The 18,256-nt window shown below is 49.0% G+C and overlaps 1 protein-coding gene across 6 annotated transcripts in view; it reads left to right on the forward strand.

Moving 5' to 3' along the window:
* Positions 1–269: 269 nt before the first annotated feature.
* LEF1 (lymphoid enhancer binding factor 1) overlaps positions 270–18,256 on the forward strand; it is a 70,668-nt gene continuing 52,681 nt past the window's right edge. For 3 of the 6 annotated variants that reach the window (XM_055704217.1, XM_055704237.1, XM_055704245.1), the window contains exons 1-3: positions 950–1,347; positions 2,234–2,297; positions 3,792–3,925. In XM_055704217.1, coding sequence (XP_055560192.1) covers positions 1,138–1,347; positions 2,234–2,297; positions 3,792–3,925 — 408 coding nt within the window. In that variant the 5' untranslated portion in view covers positions 950–1,137. Of the gene's footprint in view, positions 570–681; positions 737–948; positions 1,348–2,233; positions 2,298–3,791; positions 3,926–18,256 lie in introns of those variants that run through there. The other 3 variants (XM_055704221.1, XM_055704226.1, XM_055704233.1) reach the window with 3 other exon arrangements.

Raw genomic sequence — 18,256 nt, forward strand, 5'->3', positions numbered from 1 at the left:
ACACGCACACGCACACGTGCGCACGCACACACACACGCACACACAGACTGCTCGGCGCAGCCTGAGCAAAGTTTGCCCGGGGGCAGCCCCGCAGCCGCTCGCCCCCGAGCCGCCGGTCCCGGCCCCCTCCCCGCCCCCGCCGCCCGGCCCCCCCGCCCCGGGCGCTGTGTCAGTCACGGCGGCGGCTCCTTTCATCTCCGCCGCCCCCGCCCCGACGGCGGAGGGAGGGAGAGAGGGAGGGCGGGCGCGGTGCTGAAGTTGCGCCGCCGACGCCCCGCGCCCCACCGCCGCCCCCCGTGGGGCGCCGCGCCCGCCGGCTGCGGCAGGCGGCCCCGCGCCGGGCGCTGAGCGCGGAGGCGGCCGGGGGCGCGGAGGCGCCGCGGCGGCAACTTTTTTCCTTGCCCGCGGGCGCGGAGGGAAGCGGGGGGGCGCCTGCCCGCCCGCTCCATCGCTCCCGCCCGCCCTCCCTCCTGGGGCTGTTTCTTCCTTGCCCCCCCGCCCCCCGCGGTGCCGCCGAGCCGAGCCCAGCCGTGCACGGAGCCGCGGGCGAAGCGGCGGACAAAGGCCCGGTGGGTGCGCGCCGCGGGCAGCGCCGTCCCCGTCCCCCGGGCGCCCCCTCCCCCTGCCCGCCCACCCCCCAGCCGTTTTAACTCGGGCCCTCCCGGGTGGCGGCAACTTCACTCGGAGGCGAAACTCGGGCGGGCTCCGCTCCCCTCCACGTCCCCTCACCCCCGGGGTGAGCCCGGGCCCCGGGGCAGGGGGGGCGGGGGCCGGGGCTCCGGGAGGGCGGGCCCCGGCGCGGTGCCTGGGGGCGGGCGGGACACAAGCGGGTGTATCTCGACTTACTCCGGCCGTGCGGCGCGGCAGGGGGGAGGCTCCCCGCGGGGCCGTGGCCGTGCGGGAGCTGGGGTACCTCGGCCCCGAGGGGGCGGGCGCGCGGGCGGGGGTCTCTAGCTGTCGAGAGCAACCCCGAGGACTTCACGGGATTTTTCCTTCTTCTCTCCTCCTTTTCCTCCTCTCTCCTCCTCCTCCCTCCTCCTCCTCCTCCTCCTCCTCCTCCCCCCGCTGCTCCTCCCGCTCCCGCTCCCCTTCCCGCGGCGGGCCGGCGGCCGCAGCAGACGCCGCGTTGCCGTGAGGATGCCGCAGCTGCCGGGGGCCGGGGGCGGTGGGGGGGACCCGGAGCTCTGCGCCACCGACGAGATGATCCCCTTCAAGGACGAGGGGGACCCCCAGAAGGAGAAGATCTTCGCCGAGATCAGCCACCCCGAGGAGGAGGGCGACCTGGCCGACATCAAGTCCTCCCTCGTCAACGAGTCCGAGATCGCCCCCGGCGCCAACGGGCACGAGGTGCGCGGCCGCGGGGGCTCCGCGGGGCAGCGCGGAGCGGAGCGGCCGCGGGGGCGTGGGATGCCGGCGGGCTCCGGGATGCCGCCGACGGGAAGCGGGGGGAGGGAGGGAGCCTCGGCGGGGCACCGGGGAAACCCCAATTTGCCGAATTTTGCCTGAAAAAAAAAATCATCCTACCCCATGTCCCGTTTCCAGAGGGGCGGCGGGCAGAGCCGCGCGAGCTCCGCGCCCCTCCGCGCCCGGGGATGGTCCGGGAAGGGGGGGCGGGGGGGGCGGCCCCCTCTGCGCTTCGGCCCGGGACGAGAAAGTTCCCGCGAGTCCCCCGACGGTGCGGTGGTATTAGACCTCAAGCAGCCATGAAATTTCCTCGGTGAAATCAGCGGGGTCGGAGCATTAGCCGTAAACTCTTTAAGGGATTTGCATAAAACTGTTTCGGAAGAAATTCCCGACGCTAAAACAACTTTAGGGCGAGCGGGGAACCTGCCTTTTTTTTTTTTTTTCCCTTCCTCTTTGCCTTTTTTTTTTTTTTTTTTTTCCCTAAACATCTGGTAACGAGGGCAACCTGTTTTTCATCATTATTTTTGCTATCTTTTTACCAAGAGTGTTTGGACTGCAGAAGCTCCAAATATTTTCCAGAAATAAGCCAGTTCCATTAAATGTAGGGCGCTTCTGCTAGAAGCGTTTCGCAAAGCCCCATAGTTATTTATGTCGTTTCTGGTACAGTTGCCTTCCAAGTGACTTAAGAGGGAAAAGAAAGATGCTTACATCTTACTCTTAACTTTTTCCATTCTACAAGAGGCTGTAGTGCCATGATCGATACATGAGCATCCATACAATGACTATCCTTTTTCTTCTTCTTTTCTGATGGTGGATCCCCTGTGGTCAGGTTTCGAGGCAGACCCAAGCGCAGGATTCCTACCATGATAAAGGCAGAGAGCACTCCGAGGAAGGTGAGAAGTGCATGGTCCTCTCTTCTGATATTGGCCCTCTTAGTCCCCCTGTGAACCTCCAAGCAATCCTCAAAACGGGAGCTCGGTTTCTTTGGGGAAACATAAATCTAGTACCTTTGGGGGAAGGGGGATGCCAGGATGCTTTCAAAGTGCATTTTAAAAGGAGGTGAATGTGCAACATGTTTATCTTGAGTGACCAAATGGTATTTCAGTTGTTTAGAAACTGATAAGTAGGCCAAATGGATCTTCGCTGAAGAAATAACTATTTTTAGGCTATCAGTTTAAACACATCTATGCCCTCACTCATGCAGTGCAGCCCAGTTGTGTGTGTTCAGAAACTCTGTGCTTTTTTTGCCATAGCCAAAGTCTGTTGCTTAAATCTCCTCTTCCAAAATCGAAGCTTTAACAGACCTCTTGCTTTTTTTGATGTACCAGCTGGTTAATTTTGATTGAGGAGGACAGACGAAAAACAGTTCATCGAGTATCTCTTAGGAAGCTGGGCACATGTACAAAGAATGTGTGCTGTGAAGGATGGGAGATTATGTTTAAAATGAAATGCTTATCATCACAAACCAACCAGATCATAAATATCATACAAAGACAGACACAGTTCAATCCCAATGCTTTCTGGGACTCTGTGGCGATCTTTCTCCAAACTGGTCAGTAAACAGCCTAAAAGCAGTAATGTCCACGCTCGTACCATTTTGGCACTGAGGAGGTGGAGGTCAGCTCTATATAGTTGTCTTTTCAGCCTTGCATACTTGTAAAACCTCACTTTTGAGTAGTACCATTGTCAACGGTTATATAGGTGGGAGACCTGCTCAGCCCCCCTTTGTAGGACTGGGACCCAGATTCTTTATTTTCCTGCAAAATAGTCTCCCTCACTTGGCATCCCTCTTGACTGTAGTGCCATATGTGTGCAACAGTCAGGTGCCCCCCAGATCATGACGGTTTCCTTCCAAGCCAGCCTCTGCCCTCTAATTGTGTTCCCGGTGAGCGTGGCCAGAACGCATTGTTGACCGCACACAGTGGCTCAGTGAGAGAGGGAAATGATTATATCTAGTTATCACTGCCCTGTTCCTCCCTTTCCTAACAATGACATTGGAAACCCATACTGGCAATACTTCTGAATCCGCAAATCCTAAAGGGATGTGTAAAATGGGGGGAAACTGCTACTTGAGAAATGTGATGTCACTGCTCATGTTTCTGCCTTGATTTGAACAGGGACTAGCAAAATAAATCGGTTACTCTGAGCCTATTCCATATTTTAAGCATAAACTCTTCACTAAGAGTACTTGCTCCTTTAAGAATTGACTCTTCTTAAAAAAATGTTACTACAAATTGCTGTGGACCACTTTCAGGGGTAATTTCCATGAGTAAGGAAACGTTTGCATGCAGAACATTTTTATGAATGCACAGTACCTGTTTAAGTGCTCTAACTTACAAGAAATGCGTATGTGGGGGATAATGTAATCATTGTTTCCTCTTCCATAGGAAAGCATCCAGACAGTGGCTTATACAGCAAGGGACCATCATACTCTGGTTATTCTGGGTATATCATGATGCCAAATATGAATAACGACCCGTACATGCCTAATGGATCTCTGTCGCCACCCATCCCCAGAACAGTGAGTTATCTCTTCCTAAGACTGGGTTTTGCGAGCTGGGTTTCCTCCCGTTCGGTCTGCAGTGTGTGCTCACGCTGGGGTTTTTTGGGGTAGCTTCAGTCATGGTGAAGGTTGCGCTTCTGCTGTTCAGAGCCTCCGTCCAGTGGAGTTTGAGAGGTCTTGGAGGTGTTGGTTGCGATTCTGGTGGAAAAGCTGAGATTAACATCTGCGGGGTCTGACATCCTTTGAACAGGGATGGGGGCTTTGGGGAAGCAGCCCTGGTTTGCAACTGTAGGATAATGTATGGCGGAATGATGTAAATGCCGTCTTTGTAGTGACTGGGACAGATGTGAATTTTCTGGCTTTAACTCTTCGTTTGTTGAGGAAAATGGAGGGCTGGAAGCTGAACTAATAAAATTGCTTGTCAGTGAGATGAAAAGATCGGATTTTTAAATTTTTTTTTTTGCCTTCAGATACGGCATTGCTCTTTGCTGATGGAAATTTATTTCTGCCATCAGTTGCTCTGCGTGAAGGCTTTATGTTTCTGGCAGTATTGCTTTGAAACATACTCTCTATCTCCAGCCACAAATTGTGAAATGGTTGTTTAAGAATTAATATCAGCTGTGATGCAGTAGTTAGAGCTTTCCTTTATGTTGCGGCAGGCACTGATTCATCCAGGTTGGTCCCTCTGTTTCCATTGGTGTAGATGCACGTTTGATGGATTTTAATGTATTTTTAATTTTGGATAGTCAGTGCCCATTTTATTTTTGTAAATCTCTTGGTATATGTACAGAGCGATGGGGAGGGAATGTTAAAATGAGCTGTGGAAATGAGAGTAGTAGAACCGGAGTGGAGCAAGAAGCAAATTTGGTTGTACGCATCCTGCTGAAAAAATGCCACTGCGGTTGTGTGTGGTGTGATACAAGAAGTTGGACGCTGGTATTTCCCTGTGATAAAGCAGTTTTCTGTCTTACTGGCTCTTAGATTTTTACTTGGTGGTCTCTGTCAAACAACTAGCATTATTTTGCTTTCCGATGTTCTTGATTTTTCTTTGGGGTTGTGGCTTTTGACTTCAAAAACAGGAAAGAGGGGGCCTAATCTGAATTGGTAATTTGACAGTAGCAAAGCATGTTAAATTAGTGGATGTTCGGATTCAGAATGGCAGGGCGGTTTGGCACTGGGAAACACAGATCTGCCCTTTCTATATGTCACCATTTGCGTTGGAAAGATGCAAAAACTCATGCGATATATTGTTTTCTATAGCTCTGGGGCTTTTTGTGTATAAATTACAGTTCAGAGGCCTACAGCCATTTAGGGTGAAGCATGATGACCATGGTCTGTTGATATTTGTTGTTGTAAACACTGCTCTGCGGAAAACTTCGGTTCAGATGTATCATGGGGGAAAGGATGCAGCTTCTCGAGAGGGCACCGGGACTCAAACCTGCCCCTTTGAGGACTGGGAAACTTCAGACATTTTTTTTTATGCTTTCTTTCCCACATCGCCTTCCTTAGAAAGTCCCTAGTGCTGGTGCAAGGCTTTGAACAACAAAATCCGGTTTAATTATTCACTGAGGATTTTCTCTGTGTATGTGTGCCGTGGGGCTGCCGCTCTTTACTGATCGGGCATCGATGTCCCCAGAATATTGGCTTCTTGTGGAGGTTGTCTGCTCAGGTACTTGAGGAACCGTCCTGCGAGGGTCCATTGGAGGGGAGGAGCGGGGGAGCACATCTGCTTTCTAATTGTAAAGCTGCCTGCTGAACATCTGAGGAGCTAATTTAGTTCAGTGTTACTCTTGCATGTTACAGCAGCACCGCTATTTCGGTAAAATTGTGCTGTTGCAGGGCTGCAATGTTGACATAAGCCTGGAGTTCTTTCAGTTTAACCACAAGGCTACACGCTTGAGTTATTAAATAATTTTTTTGTTTAATTGAACTATAATCTTTGTTAGTCTCCTAGCTGACAGCTGGGTTTTAATGCGCGTGAGATCAAAACGCTGCATCCAGGAGATGACACGCTCGCTCGCTTCATGGCTAACCACAGCTCCAGAGTGGCACGCTGCTGGCTCTTCACCTTTGCAGGGTCCCAACCGCCGCCCTGCAGGTTTGCTCTGGCTCCCCTTTTCAGGGGGACTTGACGGGGCTGAGGGCAAGGAGCAGCTGAGATCAGCAAGCACTGGAGGTGGAGGTCTCCCCTGGGGTGTCAGTCCCCGGCCATTTGTTCATGGAGCAGCCCTGCAGTGTATACCTGCGCCCTTCCATTTGCATGACAAAGCCGCTTCTTGTTGATGCATCTGTTGCCTGGAGGTGTTAGGCAGGATTAAAAAGCTGCCCTGGGGCGCTGAATCTTTTTTCTGCCTTGGAAGGACCCGGCTGCCTGCAAACCGCCCAGGGGATGCACCCCTGGGGAAATGCGGCCGGGCTCCGGAGAGGGACCATCTATGATGGAGGTGGCCTCAGCTCACTGTGCCAGGGCAGAGAGAGCAAAGCTTTCTTGGAATGGGAAAAAAGTTACTTTCACCAGCATATATAGGGAAAAAAATGTCTTACTGTTTTTTCACAAAAGGCAAATGCTTTGCATGCTTACTTTGTAAAATGAAAAGTATAAATCTGTAGTCATACACAACATGTCTAATAAGACTTAAAAAAAGGAAACTGAAGTGTAATGTCAGTGCGGCTTTTGGAGGGGAAAGGGTGTTTGAGGAGGATTTCAAATCTTCCAAAATCTATTGCTGGAGTGGTCTCATCTTCCCCATTCTCCTCTTCTTAAAAATTTTTATCTTTTTAAATTTTTTTTTATTTTACTGGCAACTGATTTGCCTTTTAAAAGTTGTAATTTTAGGAGCAGGAGAGTGTTAACTACAAGTTCAGGTATGAGCCTCACGCCACAGTATGTATTCTTATCAGATAGCTGCATAAGTGAAAAAGCAAAGAAGTTGGTTTGGTTGGCTGCAGGAGAAGTGGCACATGATGGTACTAAACCCGCAGTAACACCTGGTGAATGTGCATCCTGTGTGCTCGAGTTATCTTTTGGTGGTTTCTCAGCATTGTGGGAGTACTGAAGATGGGAGATGGAGACAGCTGTTTGTTTTCTAACGTGTGGTTTTTTTCTTTTTTGTTAATGAGACTAGTTTTGGGGGAGCAAACCTTTCTTTCTGTATGATGGGAACGTGGGGACAAAGGAAGTAACTGAAGAAGAATCATTTATCAGTGTCTTAAATTAATCCAGAAAATAATTTTATCGTTGTTCCTCCCTCTTTTCCAATGAATTAAACTTACTGTGGGAAGGTAGAGGATTTCTGCAACCTTCCTTTTGTCCTTATGTCTTCTTGAGGTCTGGTTTTATTTCTTTGTGGCTAAACTGTCTCTCTGTAGCAGCTGGAGGTGTTAAATAGTTGGCGGATACAATCTATCCTTACAGTCACCTTACAGTGACTTGGAAAACATAGCATATCGTTTGAAAATGATGAGGGATTCTACTGAGAGAGTTTGAGTGCAAGGAACAACGTTTATACGTAGGACCGCCCTACCCTGCCTGTTTTGGATATTCCTTGTATGCTTCTGCATGACAAGGGGTGTGAAGATAGTTCCTGCATTGAAAAGCTAATGTCCCAGGAGAAATTGTGCAGATAATATTGACGGGAGGAAGGGCAAGGGTAGAAATAGCAAGAACGAGTGGCTACAGAGCCTCAGTAAGAGGGTTTTGTTTCCCTCGCTGCACCTTGCTGTCCCTCTGAAAGCTGGTTGGTTCACTTGCTTGTAGGGAATTTCTGGGACCCCAAGGGGAATGTACAGGAGCTGTGGGACACGTACCTGTTTTTTCATAATCCTGAGAGTTTGCTTCTGCTGACTGTGCAATCGTAGGCACTTGCTGGGAGCCGTGGTCAGCTGAAAGCTCCCTGGCCCAGTATGAAATGGGCTTCGTAGCACAGATGTTGGGGCTCAGCTCCTACTCCCGTATCACCCATCAGAAAGCTTTGCACTGATTCCCCAGCTGGCACTGGAGCAGGATGCTCCAAGGGCCAGAGGCAGCTGTGGTCCTGTCGCACGTCTCTTCCTTTCCCCTGCAGCCCCAGACCCGTGCCTGAGGAAGCAGGTTGCATGGGCAGCGGGGGGCTCGACAAGCCAGAGCTGCTCACCCAGCGCTGAGGCTCTGCTGCTTCACCCTGCATGTGTCTTCTCAACGAAGTTGACTGATGCTGATTAGCTCCTTAACTTTGAAATCAGGTGTAGAGGAATACAAAGCTTCTTGACTCTATGGAAGCAGAACTTGCTGGGATTTATTTGGGGTTGCATGGGGAGGAGTTTTAGCACTATTTGCTGAGGGGCTCCGTGTGTCGCACCAAGTATCAGCGCCGAGGGAGAAGAGGAATCTGCTCAGCAGTAATAGAGGGACCTCTCTGCTGTAAACATGTCTGTCAGCTGCTCTGACTCAAGCATCACAGCTGATCGAAGATACGAGCCAGGTCTCTGTGAAACACAAATCCAAGCCATGAATGGTTGCGGGCCGAGTTTTGGTGGTGCTTTCTTTCTCCCTCGTAGTGAAAAGAATTCTCTGGGTGGAAATGGGGGCAGAGGAAGTTACTGTGGTGCCTCTGGGTTGGCTTTTGTCTGAATCTTGATCTCATTGCCCGTGATAAGATGGCACCATCCAGGCAGTCTTATGTATGTATATCCATCATTAGCATGGTGGGCACATTCTGGTGAAGAAAACAGTCTTTCTACTTTTGGTGCCTTCTTCTTGTCAGGGTGATGCAATTAGCAAATTATCTAATTGCAGATGGGCAAGGGGGAATGAAAGTGGTCTCCTGATGTCTCAGTCCAGAGGCAGCAATTGCGTGTGTCAACGGAGGCATAATCAAAACTCCCTCCCATTACAAATCATCAGAGTCGGAGCTTTTTTATTTCGGTATGTGTGTATGCTTATGTTCTAAAGCTCCTTTTTTTCTATATATCTAGGAGCTCATTCAATATAAACTGTAAATAGTGGAGCTGATGCTTACGTTTTAAGGTGGTTTAAAAGCAAAATGTCACTCCTGTTGTTTTGGTGCTGTGCCACCTCTTCTCCAACTTAATCCCAGCCCAGAAAAAACATTAATAAGAATAGCTTGTTACGGGCTGCAAGTGCCAGGGAGGATATGGCTCAAGAAGAAAGCCTGAAGCTCCACAGGTTCAGGCATCAAAAGAGGAAAAGACTTTATCCAGATACTTGCAACACTGTATGGCTGCAGGCATCGAAAAGCCTGGGTACCGCAGGCCTGGCTCCTCCCGAGTACTTAACTTCTGTTTATAGTTAGGGAAAACTCCTCCTGATATGGGAAGGAAATAACCCACACAAAAGCATTTTACTGCTGCTGTGATATTTCTGAAGTCCTGTTAGAGGCATGTGCTTTTTTTGCTAGTAGTAAAACACTGTGTCTCTCAGAAGGCGGCAGATGTGCAGGAGTCTGCTTTAATGTGGACACTGAACACTTTGCAGCCTGAGGTCTGCACGTCGCATGGCCTGCTGTGGTCTCCTGTGTTGCTCTCACACAGACGGACACCAGTCCAGCATGCAGCTGGTCCAAGGGAAATGCTGCTGCGAGCCAGGCGGTCTGTGGGTCCTCAAACTGGCGGAGGCAGGTTGTCCCCAGCATGTGCCCTCCCCACTTCTGCAGGGGAGCCATGTGCTGTGATGCTCCAGTTGTGCGTAAATGACTCCCATTTTCCCCAGACTGACCCTGTCCTAGCTTGCAGGCATTTTTCCTAAGCTGGTTTTGGCTGTAAGGTGTGTTTGGCATGAAGACCATTCTCATCTGGCCGTTGGGTTTGGTCCCTTCTTGCAGGACACTGGGGGGAAGGCAGCACAGCTGCTTGGCATGCTGCTCCTGCCCGGGCAGTTAGGGATTAGTGTCTCTGTCACTCTGGCCCTTCATAAGCATTAGATTTACTTAAGAAAACTGCTTTCAGAATAACTTAATCTAGCAACCCAATGGCTTCTATTTTGAGACTTGGATCTTGTGGATATGTTTATTTAGTTTGGGTTTCCAACTTCAAAGGAATCTGTCCTCTCAGCAAGAAAGTGATTGAGCACTTAAATAAAAATGTATTCATTGAATCTTTGGGATTGAGCTAGAAGTGCAGTAGCGAGTTAACGTGTGTGCCAACTGTGCTAATCAGCCAGGGATTGCCTGTTCTCCTAAAGGAGAAGAAAAGTGGTCTGAACTGCCCAAGAAGTGGCGTGCCTTCCTCTGGCTTCTGGTGGTGGTGCTCGCTGACGCTTCAGGTTGAGATGAAGGACCTAGAATATCTTTTTCTGTGATCTTCAAAGATACCGGATCCCTCACTGTAGAAGAGCATTTTCACAGAGCTGAAAGGCCGGATCAACATTTGTTTATTTTCTTTAAGTGTCTGTGGGTATAGGTAAGGTTGGAGCATAAAATCAATAGGAATGAGCTTAGGCAGCAAAAAATTACGAGTGTAATGTTAACAAGGCTTTGGTTGAATGTTTATATAATGGGCAGTTTAACTTAAAAAGTAAGTGTACTGTTGTCATCAGCTGTAGCACATAAACCAGAGAATCACCTTGGTTAGGAATTATTAGGCAAGCCTGAGAGAGGAGTTAATTCCCAAAAGCGTCTGTCTATCCAAGTGCTTTCAGTACTGCAGCCCTGTACTTCAAACAGTACCGCACAAGTCGGCAGGCAGGTCTGCTTCGCCCGGGCCAGCGCGTGGCGGGGAAGACCCTTGGGAGCCTGTGGTTTCATGCATGCGTTTGCCACGAAGTACCTTCTGAGAATGCTGGTGCTTCAAATGAAAAGGGGTGCGGGTGCTCGTGGTGCAAGGGAGCTCTAGTAATGCTGCTCTGGCAAAGAACAGAAGAAATCATTTGCTAGACCTTGTTTTTTTCCTCCTTGCTTTCTAGGAAAGCTTTAAAGTAGCTTGAAGCAGGTTGCTGCTGCACATCCAGTGCGGTGCCAGGCACTGCATGTACTCGATGGCCCTGCTCTGAGAAGCCCACAGCTGTGGCTCGCGGGAGCTGCAGCAAGCCCTGCAGTGTCGGCGCGGGGAGTAAGATTTCAGAGAAGTGAAAGGCATGATGCTGAAATCCCATGGATACTGATGGCAGCTCAGCTTCTCCCCTTAGTGATAACCAAAGAAAACCAGTCTGGAAATGGTCTGATTTGTCATGTACATTCAAAAAACAGGGAAAGGGAACATGGGGGTTTTGTTGGGCATTTTGTTGGCTCAGAGGTGGGGAGTGATGAGCTCTAACAAGCCATCCCTGTAGGCCCTGTATTTCTGGGTTGAGGTCCTAGTGACACCGGCTGCTCAGAGCCAATGCTCTGTCTCAGTATGTGGTCATTTAGCTATGCTCTAAGTCTCCATTTCTTGGATTTTCTGCCTCTTTCTGTATTTCAAAACAGCCTCAGAGATTTGTCTTTGTGACTGTCTGTTGTCTCTCCACAGTTTTGGCATATCTTCTTGCCTTGATCTTTCTTCATGCCTCCCAAATCTTGCAGTGGCATGCTTTGTCTAGCATAAAAAAAGTACAATATGGAGGTGACGATTAAAGGTGTCAGCGCTCGTCAAACGCAGACCACGCATGGGGAGAAGGCCTTTTCCCTGCCGATGTGCTAAAATGCAGATAAACTGTGTCCAGCGATGCAAACGTGTTTACTTTGTTAAAATGCCACAATCCAGCGATTTGTTTAGGGTCCCTAATTTCTGAAGCTGGACTGGTGCTCTGTCAGGTTTAGGGAGCTGCTGTTAGAAGTGGTAATTGGTTTTGGTTGTGCTCAGCCTCCTCCAGCCCCAGCCCTGTGCTGCCTTCGCTGCAGTTCCGTGTGACTCCCGTGTACCCCCATGGCGAGCGAGGTTCCCGCCGCCGGCCCGTGTTGCATCCCACACAGCCCCGCTGCGCAACGGTGGCACAGGGCATCTTCCCGCCACGCAGCTTTCCGAATTAACTCTTACAGAGCGACTTCCTTCTCACATCTGTGCCCTTTCCTCACGTTTAGGGCTTGTGGCAGCTTGTTTCCTCCTGTGGCATTCTTTGTGGCCTGGTCAGCAGTGTTGCTGTTTCTTAAACTGAAGAAACACTTGTTACGGAAAAGTTGAGGTGACGCAGGAGAATAGCCGGGCGTGACAGTGCAGTGGCCCCTCCGAACGCGAGGAGGCTCTGGTTTCTCCCCTCAACGGCTGCACGTGAATTAGCCCCTGTGAAGAGTAAAAATTGTCCCAAGGTTCACGTGCAGGTCCTCCTCTCTCAAATACAAACGCATGCGCAAGTTCAGCCTCTGGAGGAACGTTTGGGAGCGGGGTGGGGGTGAGCGGGTGGGTGACACTTGGGATGGGAGCCCAGGGCGGTGGGGCGGGCTGCAGCCTGCCGGGTCCCCTCCGGGATGCTGGGGGGCGGGATGCTGGGGATCGACACATGGAAAGGAAAAGCGGGCTCAGGGGGCTGGCACTGGGAGAGCTTTTGAGGATACTGAGGAAATAAGCCATGTATCGAACATACTAAAATACATTTTGAAAAACATCTGCAATTAAAATAATTACCCTGAAGAATGCCCCTAAAGCTTTTTGCTTTGCTGCCCTCTGACAGTAGCGTGCTGGGTTGGATTTGCGTCTGTTCTTTGCTGCCCCATTTCCTCCTGCACACAACTGAAATTCAGCTTCACAAATAAGTTTGAACTGAGCATGTTGGATTTGGAAAATTTGTTACTCAAAAGCTTCTCTCTCACACGTTATTTCATGCCTTAAATACCCCTGGTATAGGGGGAAAAGGAAGCTGTGCTGGATTTAAAGGAAGGAAGAAATAAAACTTTAAAAAGCTTATCTTGTTAGTGTGTGGATTTTTCTGGGTTTGTTGAGACTTTTTTTTTCCTTCTCAGTTATTTTGAGGCTATTTCTAAGATTATAGTGCAGAGATCCTGTTTTAGATGTAAATGTTCAGAAGGAAAACTCGGAATAGGAGAACAACAAAAAAATGCTAATTTATTAGGCAACTCCCCAGACAGTTTGACAGCACTATTGCAAACATTTTTTTTATCTTTTTTTTTTTAAAACGGCAACTAAGACAACTTCATACTTTGTAATAAGGAAATATTAAGAGACTAGGAGAGCTGGTCAAAATGCTGTTTTGCATGAAACTTTTTTAATTCAAGGGGCCCTCCCAAAACAACTTGTGCAGAAAGCTTTCCCTCTTTCTTTGAAACTTCAAATCTTTCCTTTTCTTTGTTTTTTTTCTTCCCCAGGGATAAGTGTATAAATGAGAATATTATGAGCTAATGGGTCAGAACAATAAATATTCAGTCAAGAAAAGTGATTTAATCAAAGCTGGTTCAGAAATACCTGTGTTTGAGGCACAGGTAAACTTTTTAGGAGAAGGAGATCTTAGAGGGGATTTGGTGGAGCTTGTCTTCCAGCTCTGGCTGCGGGACTACAAGTAAATGCATTCAGTTAGTTAAACAGTTGTGTTTGCTGCACAGAATTTCCCTCTTCCATTAAATGAATCTTCCTGACCAACATCTACTGGACAAAGCATTTTTTTCGGGTCCGGTCAGCAGAAGAGCCTGCGGGTGGGTCTTGCATTTCTTTTCTGGAGGCAGCGTCACAGCCCCGGAGCCCGTAGGTCACCTGTTGGCCTTTGATGCGTTACCTGCATCCCCTCTCCTCTGCTTGCTGGGGTCTCCCAGGAGGGGGTGGCTGGTTAAGGCAGTGGCTGAGATTTGAGCGTAGGGGGTTAAGCCAGGACTGGGGGAGCTGCCTGTAGTACTGCAAGAGCCTGGTAGGTTTGTAGCTGTTTCGGGGGTGGAGCAAAAGTTTGTGCCTGTGCAATTAAGCATGAAATAGGTAAATTCTGTGTATAATTGCCCAACGTAGAGTCTAGCGTGAGGACGTGACCCGTGGAAATCGCAGTGCGTCGGTGGCTGCTGGCAGATTCCTGGGAGGTATCCCTGGTGCCCACACTAGCACGGGGAGGGGGGGTCGTGTCCTCTGCCTCCCCCTACCCTGCTCCCAAAAGCAGAGGCACAGTCTGGGAGGAGGCTTCTGCAAATGAGGATCTGAAAAAGAAAAACTTTTTCAAAAGTTTCTGAAAAACTTTTGTTCAGAGACTTAGAGGAAGATGATGGCAGAGGTGGGAACAAAATCCGCGTTTTCAGGAACCCGCCTGAAAGACATCTTGCTTATAAAGATACATTTCTTGGGTGGTTTGGTGGCTTTTTTTTGATGTGGTGTTTTTGTTTTCCTTCAGGAAAACAAACCAGAAATCTAAGAAAGTAAAAACTGGGATGTGCGTGGAGGGAGAGAATAAGAGTGCAGATAAGAAGAAAGCTGGTGTCAGTGTTGGCTGTGGCTGTGTTTCATACCCAGCCTTTCAGTTAAGGACTGAACAATCCTACTGAGGTTAATAAGTAAAAGCAAGGAGGGGCTTAAGAAAATTAGCTTAAAAACTTCTTGTCAAAAAGCAGACTTCTGTTTTTTTCTCTTTTTTCCTCCCTGCCATCACAGAAACACTTGTATCTTCCCACTCTGTTTTCTGTTTGTTCTCCTGCCGTGGGGGGAGCAGGCTGCTTGCCCTCAGCACCCCCCACTTTTGTCTCCATCCCTTTCTCAGAAATTCAGTGCAAACACGGTGAGATAACCAGCACGATGTGCTCCCTGTCCCAGGAAGCTGCCATCGATTAGTGGCTCTTGCACACGATATGCTGGCGACGGCCAGCCAGGGCTTCTCAGCCAGTTCACCAGCCTGGTGGGGCTTTTGTTATTTACCATGGGGCTGGGAGGACCTTGCTCAGCTGCTTCTCGAAGCAGCTTTTTGGGACGGCATCTCAGCAGCAAATCTGCTCCAGCCGCCATGGGCACTGGCCGTGGCCTCAGCAGTGTCCGTGCCCTGTGCCTCAGCAGCCTCTGGAGGAAAGAGTGGTGGGAAGAATGGTTGCAAGAAGGTGCTGGCTGGTTTGAAGCTGGGGGCTTAACTTCTTCCTGGGCATCCTGAAATACCTGCTGCTTTAACGTGCGTCCAGGCTGTGCTCGCTGGAGCACAGCTCTCAGCTTCCAACCTGTGTTTCTTGGGCAGCGTGCTCCAGTGGCATTGTCTCCCCAGGGATACCCTGCTCATGTGTGTTGGTTTCTTTTTTCTTCACAGCTCTGTAGCTGCAGCCGATACAGGGTGGCAAGAGCTGGCAATTGCACATCCCCCAGCACCACAGCCAAACCTAAAAATCGGTTTGCTGCAGTCATGCCGGCCGTCACTTTGCAGGGATCAGGTTTTAAGGAACTGGTGAGGTTTGTTGTCAGGTCTGCCGGCGCTCCCTAAGGTGGTAATCAAAAAGTCCTGTGTGAGGAGAAGTTGTGCCTCTGCTGGGGCATGGAGAGCTGCCTGTGTGGGTTATGCAGTGGGCTGCGCAGGATGGAAACCTGGCCGATGGCCTTCACGTGCCTCTCTTGGGGCTAAATGGTATCTCTTAACTTTCAGTGAATAGCTGCAAAAAAGTAGCAAGCTTTCAAGCAAAACTATCAAGTAGCAAGTGAATCCCTTGCAAATGAACACAAAAGTCCCTGGAAGGGAAAATAAGCAGTAATTACAGTAAAACATACTTTTTCATCACAGTAATGGTTTGACGCTGAGAGGCAGCTTTGCAGCATCATATAAAAGCGACTTCTCTGCTGCTGTTTCTTCATAGCGGCGAGTGTTTTGGAGACCTTTTCAATGCTACACATGTTACTTTCTCAGTTTCTGGAGGCTGGCATTCATTTCCAGATACTTGAGACTCCTTGTGGGATAGGCAGAAGTTGAATTAGCTGCCCTGCCAACATGGAAGCAGATACCTCTATTTACAGTGGCTGCTCCAGCTCCCTGTGTCTTGCTGCGCTTTCCTCAGTGTTGCTTTATGAGCATCCCTCTGGTTATCAGGATGGACACCAGAGCCACAAAGAATCAGTCCTGATTTAAGAAAGCCGGCTCTGCAGAGGAAGCAGTAAATTTGCTGGGGCTGGCAGGAGAAGGGCCAGCGGGGGGTGGGCAGGGGGGGACTCCAAAACTTGGATTAACACAGAAAAGACTTCTGTCTTAATACTGCTGGAAAACTATAAGCTTTTACATCTTGCTAAAGTGCTTGCTACTTTGGCTCTAGTTTCAGCCTCAGTATGGTTAGTGTGTGTTGAGGAACAGTCAAAGGAAAAACGAGACAGTTTCCCAGCCTTGAAATGACAGAGACATAAGCTCTATGTCCACAGGGAGGGAGGGCAGATCCCTTTGCTGTTGTCTTTGAGTCGGTGTTTTAATGACTGTGGGGAAAAAAGGAGTGTTAGAACAGCAGAAGAAAAACGATACAGCTAAGAGGAAATTATTTTTATTGCTAATACATGGGTGCTCATAATGTTTAATTCTTTACAGCTTATGCTTTATTTGCACATTCTTCCTTCCTCACCACTCTGCACGCTGTAGTGGCAGCTACCATATTTCAAAAATACTGCTCTTAAAAGCTCCTGTTCAGTGGGTTTAGTATGAATAAAAATATTTGTTGAAGTAGCGGTGGTGCTCAGACTGGTCAGCATACAGACACAGAGTGGTTCAGCTGCTGCTCCCTCCCAGGCTCTCGCTTTTTATATCCTCCTTATCCCCCTTCCTTTCCACTACTAAGTTTTAAAAGTTCCTTGGAAATATTTTTTCAGGGCAGCGTAGAAGTACGTTTAATCAAAGTTCAGGGTAGTCTTTCTTGATAGAGATTTACTTTTGTTTTCACTAGCGAAGCCAGATGAAGAGAGAGGAGGACCCTGGGAGCCTTTGATGCCCCTGAAAACAATGTTGTGGCAAGAGCAGTTTTAAGGCAGCCTCAGAATTGTCTGTGTGACTGGAGGAGAGGAGTCTTAGAGGAAGCTTTGTGGTATTTTACACTTTCAGATAATTATTTATCTTTCTGGATAACTAATGGGGGTTTAGTGTTTGTTTGCCATGTGCCCTGTGTCTGGCTAAGGGTAAGTGAACCACTGTCAGTTTGCTACAAGGAGCTGCAGAGGGGAGGTGACAGCCTAGGCATCTGCATTATTTTGCCTTGCATCAGGTGCTAAAAGTCACTAAACGTACCATGAGTCACAATATTTTTTCCCAATTTGACTTGCTTGCCCAATCGTATTTTTACTTCAGCCTTTAGGCTTGAAAAAGCATGTGCATAATCAGTTCATTTTGTGTGGTCTAGGCTATAAAAATGCCCCCTCTGTTCTTCCCATATGAAAAACCTGTTTTTAATTTTGAGGAACTTATATAATTTTCTGTGCTTTCTTTTGTATCTCAGATTAAAAACAAATGCTCCCTTCCCCTAACTTTGCATGTTCCAATTACGGAGTTGTGAAAATAAGTCATCCTTCAGCTTTTGTTACTTTAAAACAGCTATCGGTGATGTCAGAGTCAATACTAAAAGCATTAAGAATGCTGGCAGAATGTAATGCAGCTGCAATCCAACATGATGTTGGAAATGGGGTTGAGAGCATAAAGGCTTTCCATATTCCCAGGGCGCACAACTGCTCGCGGCCTTGGCTTTGATCTCTTCAAAGGCTGCTGCCTCCTCCTAGATGGAGAGACTTGGCTGCCACTCGCTCGCATTGAAAAAAGGCAGAGGTCTCTATTCAGGCAGAAATCAATCACTGTACAGAAACAATTATGTGTAATTCAACCATCATGAAAACAGGGCGAGATTATGGGTTTGTTACCTGAGTGACTGCGTGGAGATGGTGAGCAGCGGACACGGGAGTCCTGCTGACATGCCACATCTTGATGACAATTATAGACACATGAATGATGTGGCGGGCGGGGGCGGCGAGATGACAAATGCTGGTCACGCTGTCCAGCAGAGCAGAAAATGAGGTTACAATTGGGAGATAATGTTTGCATATGTAACCATATTTCAGCAAGCTGGGCAACTTCAGGGAATAGCGGAGACAGGCGATCGTAAACAAAGTCGGTGTGTGCCAGGGCTATCAGCTTTCTATAGTGCAGAAATGCATATGTGCAGTGAGAAACCTGGGTGCCATGTCCTGAGGAGCTGCTTGTTTAAAACAGCCTAGCAGTATTTTTTGCCAGGGGAGGGAAGAATTTCCTGGGGAAAGGAGAAGTCTCCTGAGTTCGGTCCTCAGAAGGCAGAGAAAGCAAACAAAAATCCTTCTCCATCTCTCTGTGTCTCGGGACAGGGTGGTATTAACATGGCAGGGAGAGATTGCTGTTTACGAATGGCATGGGCGAGCGCGTCTCACGTCTCCTGCCTTCCCCTCCCAGCAGGGATTTAGGCTAGCCTCGTGGTAGCGCATCTCTGAGCAAGAGCATTTTTAGATTTGCATGGTAACATCTTGGCTGCAGTAGACTGTTGGTAG

Source organism: Falco cherrug, chromosome 1 (genome assembly GCF_023634085.1).
Source record: "Falco cherrug isolate bFalChe1 chromosome 1, bFalChe1.pri, whole genome shotgun sequence".
Lineage (NCBI taxonomy): Eukaryota > Metazoa > Chordata > Aves > Falconiformes > Falconidae > Falco > Falco cherrug.